The following is a 6,910-nucleotide window of genomic DNA, read 5'->3' as shown; positions in this document are numbered from 1 at the left end:
CGTGGCGACATGTCCGCGACCATGAGGAACGGCGATATCATGACAAATCACAAGGTAAACAATAAAAGTAGGCGACGAAGTAGCATATTAAAGACATATCGACTCAATTTACCCGAGCCTCATGTCTTGGGGGCATGTGGACTGGGCGGGACATGAAGGATGCTTATGCCCGCCCAAAATAAGCAATCAACCGAACGAAGACATAACAAGTATCCTTGCCCTTCCTTTAGGTGGACCCACGAGCCAGCTGGAAGATTCTTTTGGATTTGTCTTATATGCATAGGGATTTGGGCCCTGATTGTCAGGCCCAAATATAGGAAAAGTCCATATCATGACCACACCCTCTATAAAATGGGAGGTCATCATCTTGTACGAGACACCTTTTTTTTGAACATTTAATGAGAATTTACCTTTTATGACTTCTTTGCTATTTTAGGTGCTCTGCTAGGGTTTGCTTTCTTTTCTTCTCTTACGTAAGCTTCTCTAGTACAGAACACTCACTTTTTATGGGATGCACCCATGCCCCATGGAAAAAAAATTTATGAAAAGGGGGACACCCAATACCCCTTTAATTTCCACCATTGATTTAATATTAGAAAATTTGAATGGTCCAGATTAAACTAGTGAAGTGACCAAAATATCCATTTTAAACCCTAACTTCTTCTTCACTTAAAAAAAAAAAGTTCTTCCTCCCAACCTCATCAGCCCTCAATCTCGACAACCACCTTCTTCCTCCTCCGCCCAAGCCTGGCCATTTAAGTTTTTTTTTTAATTTATCCCTTAGATGTAAAATAATAGTGTGAGATGCTTGAATAGCTTTTAAACCCAAATGACCTCTATTTTGCAGGACTTCAAACTTTTTTTTAGGGTTTCAATAGAGATAATTTGGTTTTCACTCGAGCTTTTCTTACTGTGAAGACTACAGTGTCTCACTTTTTATGGGATGCACCCATGCCCCATGGAAAAAAAAAAATTATGAAAAGGGGGACACCCAATACCCCTTTAATTTCCACCATTGATTTAATATTAGAAAATTTGAATGGTCTAGATTAAACTAGTGAAGTGACCAAAATATCCATTTTAAACCCTAACTTCTTCTTCACTTAAAAAAAAAGTTCTTCCTCCCAACCTCATCAGCCCTCAATCTCAACAACCACCTTCTTCCTCCTCCGCCCAAGACTGGTCATTTTCCGCCCACGACGCATCAACAACCCTCCCACGACCACCCATCACCCCACCCCCGCACCCCTTTGATTGAGTCCGAAAATCTCACCCAAATCTCTTCCCCATCAATTAGCTCATTTGCGATCGCGGCACCGTGCGCGACCTGATGCTCCACTCGAACGTCATTCACCACCGATCGAAGCTCCTCGACGCCCGTTCCGGTGTCTCTGAAGGATTCTTCACTGAATGCCACATGCACAGACCTTCAATTCTTCCTTCCTCTTCCTCAGCGATGATTCCAGATCTGTGTTTCATTTTTGGGTTCTCAGCAAATACCCATTGTTGTTCTGATCTAGAAAGATTGATCTAGATATATTTTTGGATGGTGCCATTTTCATCTTTTTAGTGCCAGATCAGTTGTTAAAAAAACATGTACTAATTTGTCTTATACCATGTCATTGAATCTTCACAACTGAATCATCACCCACACCGTTGGGTTTCTCCTCTCAGGATTGTCAATTGAGAGTTTTGAAGATAGAATTTATCTTTTGATTTCCCTCATGTTCTATCAGTTAGGATTTTAGATGATTGAATTCATAATGTACAATTGACACTTCTCACTATTATAAGTAAATGGATCCTAAAAATAAATCTTCTCATCTATTTTGCTGAAATCTTCAGCAAAGTTTGTGATGATTAGGAGACCGTAAACCGTCAGAATGCTTAGGAGACAAATTTGTCATCTCATATTAAAATTTTTGGGGGACACCGCTGCATCCCCTAAAATGGTAGACACTGTAGTCTTCACCTTTTCTTCCACTTTTTAAGGTTTAAATATGTTAAACTTTTTTTAAACCTTGAAAAGTGTAAGAAATTTGCGAATATGTTGCAGTTTTTGAAAGTTTAAAATGCAGAGCTGGTGGTTTCAAAAAATAAAATAAAAATGAAGAGGTGATATGTATGAGATGAAGATAAAGAAGGTTAGAGTGAGAGAGAGATAGAAACAATTTTCTTTATGTTGGCCAATTTAACCAAACCCCTTCTTCGACTAAGGAGACACATTTCAGATCCTCAACCTTCAACACCGCCACTATTTGCTTCCCTCCCACTACGACCATCACTCCTGCAAATCAAGCAAACCCATGCAAACGCCGTCGTTTCGGGCAATGCCCGGTTCATCCTTCACATTCTCTCTCTACTCTCTCTCTCTTCCTTCACTCCCTTCCCACTCGAGTATTGCATCTCCATCTTCAACTCAATCGAGTTCCCCACCGTCTTCGCCTTCAACAACATCATCCGCTGCCACGCCAAGGCAAACTCGCCGCCGTCAGAGTCGATTGCCATTTACTCCGCCATGCTGCGGCGGCGGCGTTTCGTCAAGCCCAACCAGCATACCTTCACCTTCGCTCTCCACGCGTGTACTAAACGCGCCGCCTCGGGATTGGGCTCAGGGGTTCAGGTTCACGCCCATGTGGTCAAGCTTGGTTTCGCGCGCGATGTTTTCGTTCGGAACGCGTTGATTCACTTGTACTGTGAGTGTGGTTCCAGCGTTGAGAGTTTCAAAAGGGTTTTCGAGGAAGAGGAAGATACCCTTTGCAGTGATGTGGTCACGTGGAACTCCGTGTTGGCTGGGGTGGTGAGGAATGGGGAGATTCGTGATGCGGAGAAGGTGTTTGATGAAATGCCTGAGAGAGATGTTGTCTCGTGGAGCACTATGATAATGGGGTATGTCCAGAATGGACTCTTGGAGGATGGGTTGGAGTGTTTTAGTGTGATGAGGGAGAAAGGGATTAGACCCAATGAGGCAGCATTGGTTAGTGTTCTTTCAGCTTCGGCTCAGTTGGGTTTGTTAGAGTGTGGGAGGTTTGTTCATTCCACCATTGAGTCCTTGAAGTTTCGGATAACCGTTCCGGTAGGAACTGCTCTGGTTGACATGTATGCGAAGTGTGGTTGCATTGAGAAGTCGAGGGCGTTGTTTGAATCGATTTCAGGAAAGGATATATGGACATGGAATGTCATGATTTGTGGGTTGGCTTCGCATGGTCTTGCGAAGGATGCGCTTGCGCTCTTTCACAAGTTCTTAAGTGAGGGTTTTATTCCGGTGAATGTGACTTTTGTTGGAGTCCTAAATGCTTGTAGCATGGGTGGTCTTGTTAGTGAAGGCAAGCGTTACTTTAACTTAATGGTGGATTGTTACGGCATTCAACCTGAGATGGAGCACTACGGGTGCATGGTTGATCTCCTGGCTCGTGCTGGTTTAGTGGATGAAGCCGTTCACTTGATTGAAACGATGACAGTAGAACCGGACCCTGTACTGTGGGCAACACTGCTTGATGCGTGTAAGGTTCATGGGTTTGTGGATATGGGTGAGAAGATTGGAAATAAGTTGATACAGTTGGATCCAATGCATGATGGGCATTATGTACAGTTAGCTGGAATCTACGCGAAAGCAAGAAAATGGGAAGATGTAGTTAGAGTTCGTAAATTAATGATTGAGAAAGTCAGCAAGAAAGTTGCAGGTTGGAGTTTGGTTGAACTGGAGGGTGGAATTCATCACTTTGTTGCAGGGGACAAAGACCATGACTGTTCTTCAGACATATACAGAATGCTTGAAACAATAGGACAGGGGATAACTGCAGCTGGTTACCCATCAGTACATCTTACCTGTGTTGCATGATACAGGAGAAGAAAAATGTGATTGTTCACTATCAGTGTACTAGAATGTATGTTATGACAGACACTAAAAAATTAAAATAAATTTGCAAAATAAAAAGGACGGTACAACTCTCTAAATTAGAAAAGACTCACTTGGTCTAGGTATGGCAACAGATTTGACAATGAATAGTTTTGCATGATTTCCTCCATTCTCATATAGCTCTTACCCTTCAATTACAAACCCCAGCACCCAACACAACTTCGTCCCCTCTCTTTCATCACCATTCACCTACCATATTACTCCACACCGTTCCTTCTCCCCTACTCTACACACTTGACACCAAAACTAACTCCTTCACTTAACGCACTCAATGCACCTCATCTTCCTGCGCTACCCGCCATCTTCAGCTCTTCACACACACACACGCCAAAGATTCGCCCACTCACAACTTGCATGCATGTAACCAGAATTCTACAAACACTCAGGAAAGGGATTATTAGCCAAAATCTTTAGTCAAAGCATTTGAGATTTCACTTCAGCTAGTAGTCATTAACACAGGTGTCAGTAGGCTTTTGACCTGAATATCCAATATTATGTCCAATGAAATATAGTAAGTCATAGCTTGGGGCTTCCCATGTTCATGATAATCAGAGTCTGCATAATTGTTTATCAACAATAGAAATATCTGTTCTAGAGGATTGAATCGCGCTTCTTGAACTTCTTGTGGCATGGTATTTGTGTCTTTTTTTTCTTCTTAGTTAAGGTGTACCGACAAGCGCTAGTCGTGAAACTAAGCGGTAGGGACTCAGTACATGATGATGAAAGTACTAATTGATAGAGTATAATTTTCTATCAAAGGAAAAATCCTAAAATTTATTATAAAAGACTAAGCTAAAAGGAAAGACATTTCATCAAATTTTTTTGTTATTATATTCATAACATGAGCTAATAACAAGCTGTTGAGTCCGGTTGGAAATAAATCAATAATAGAAGCCCATTAGAGATGAAGTCTTCTATCAATATAGTTCAATGTTTGCTCTTATTCTATTATTCAATATAGGAAATGTGGCAGCTTATTTTTTTACCTAAGCTTCGCTCCTCTGAGTTCCAAAATTTTTAGGAGGCACCTATTGGTATTTCGCATATTTTGCTAGCGAATTATTTGGGGTGTTGTAACTCTTACGCGTTAGTCTTTGTTTTCATTTTTACCATGCTAAAAAAATACATGGTTTTTACTTAAATAATTAGTAAGTAGTAAGATTACGAGACTATTGTATAAAAAATTGAGACATCATTAAAGTTTAAATCAAGAAAGAACCAACAATGAAATTTTAGCCAATATGCGCTCGTACACCTGGTCATTAGAACAAGAGTTTGAATCTCATCCCCAATGCCCAATGATGTGTGCTCAAATCTCTGTGTGGATAGTATGTCATTGACACTTTGTTTGGTTTTTCTTTTTTTTTTGATAGGCGCAACTTTGTTTGGTAGGTTTGTGATCCTCAACGAGCCGTACCATTTATGGTGAATGAAACTTTTAATATATATATATTAAGTATCTTAAATTAAATCTATACATTAGAAGAGAATCAAATGAATTTTTTTCTATATTAATATCATATTTAATAATAACTAACTTTAGGAAGAAAAAAAAAACAAAGAGAGCAAATTAGGAGAGTATCAATCAATAGAATAATTTCCATCGATAATGATAAATAGAAATAATAACTTGGTTAAAATTAAATAAAGGTAAACAAAGATTTTTTTTAAAATAAAAGATTGTTATATATAGATATTAATTTCTTTAAATTAAGAAAGAATCAATCATAAAATTTTTATCCATATATTTAAAATATGCACAAAATGACCAATTGATAAGGGTGGTATGATTGTTCGAAACGCTGATGTTTGAGTTTGATTCCTGTGTGGTATGATGACCTTATATTTGAAAGGGTTGTTTAAATGACTCAAGAAAACGTCTGGGTTAAATAATTCATCATTCAATCACATTGGAGATAAGTGAGTTGAAAATAAATTAATAAATAAATTATAAAAATTCCACCTCACTTATCTTCAATGTGATTGGATAATGGATTATTTAACCCAAATTTTCTCATAAGTCATTTAAACAACCCCTATTTGAAAATCAATGCACCGTATTTAATCAAATTCGTTTCAATTTATGGTGAATGTGTACTAGTGGAAGTATGATCTTTAATTACCGAATAGAGTTTATATATTACACTGACTTAATATCTATTATTTTTTTATGATCAAGTTAGACCTATTCCCATTTTGCTGCAATAATCAAATTTTTCGGTTGCAATCAACCAACATGATTCGTCTCTTCCTCCTATGAGATAATTTTTTCTCCAAGTTTCTAGTCACCACTGATTGGATGACCAAACTTGTGATTCTGCTATACAGTTGCTTATGTAAAACCACATGCATCGACTCATCAGTGATAGAGGCAAAATCATATCAGTCACAGAAGTTAATCACTTGTATTTTGTTTGTTATGTCAAATCAAGTTTATTAGCTTGTAGAGCACAGATTATTCAGGGTGATATTTTCATATTTTCACACAATTTGATGGATAAGTTCATATATGATTACATCAACAAATACTATACGTTTACGGTAAGTGTTTGAGTTAATTCAGATACATGGTAAAGTAAACAATGACATGATTCCAAATTCAAAGGAGTCCATGATTATTGGCCCATATCAATCTCATGCATGAATTGCATCATATTGACGAAAACAACATACTATCTCACAACTCAACTTGGCGACTATCCAAATGAGAATCAAGATATTATGTGATCCAATTTCGTGTTCTACCAATAAAATTAAATCTCATAATATGTTAATTAAAAAGGCACGAGTGTGGCACTATCAAACTTATAATATGATTTTTAACTGGTATGTGTTTATTAGTCAGACAAAGAATGAGACACAACAATTTCAAAATATTTCAATTCAAAATAATGATATTACAATGTAAAACAATTTTTTTATTACATAAAATTGGAAATTCAAATTCACAATAAATGTAAAATGATACTTGACAGATTAAGGCAGATTAAG

The 6,910-nt window shown here is 37.9% G+C and overlaps 1 protein-coding gene across 1 annotated transcript; it reads left to right on the top strand.

Moving 5' to 3' along the window:
* Positions 1–2,106: 2,106 nt before the first annotated feature.
* On the top strand, positions 2,107–4,219 carry LOC130739080 (pentatricopeptide repeat-containing protein At5g48910-like). The gene has a single exon (XM_057591305.1). It carries the CDS (start codon positions 2,180–2,182, stop codon positions 3,839–3,841), a length of 1,662 nt encoding a protein of 553 aa, XP_057447288.1. The 5' UTR covers positions 2,107–2,179; the 3' UTR covers positions 3,842–4,219.
* The last annotated feature ends 2,691 nt before the right edge of the window (positions 4,220–6,910 follow it).

This window comes from Lotus japonicus, chromosome 2, assembly GCF_012489685.1.
Source record: "Lotus japonicus ecotype B-129 chromosome 2, LjGifu_v1.2".
Taxonomy (NCBI): domain Eukaryota; kingdom Viridiplantae; phylum Streptophyta; class Magnoliopsida; order Fabales; family Fabaceae; genus Lotus; species Lotus japonicus.
This window is presented reverse-complemented; position numbering and strand designations above follow the sequence as displayed.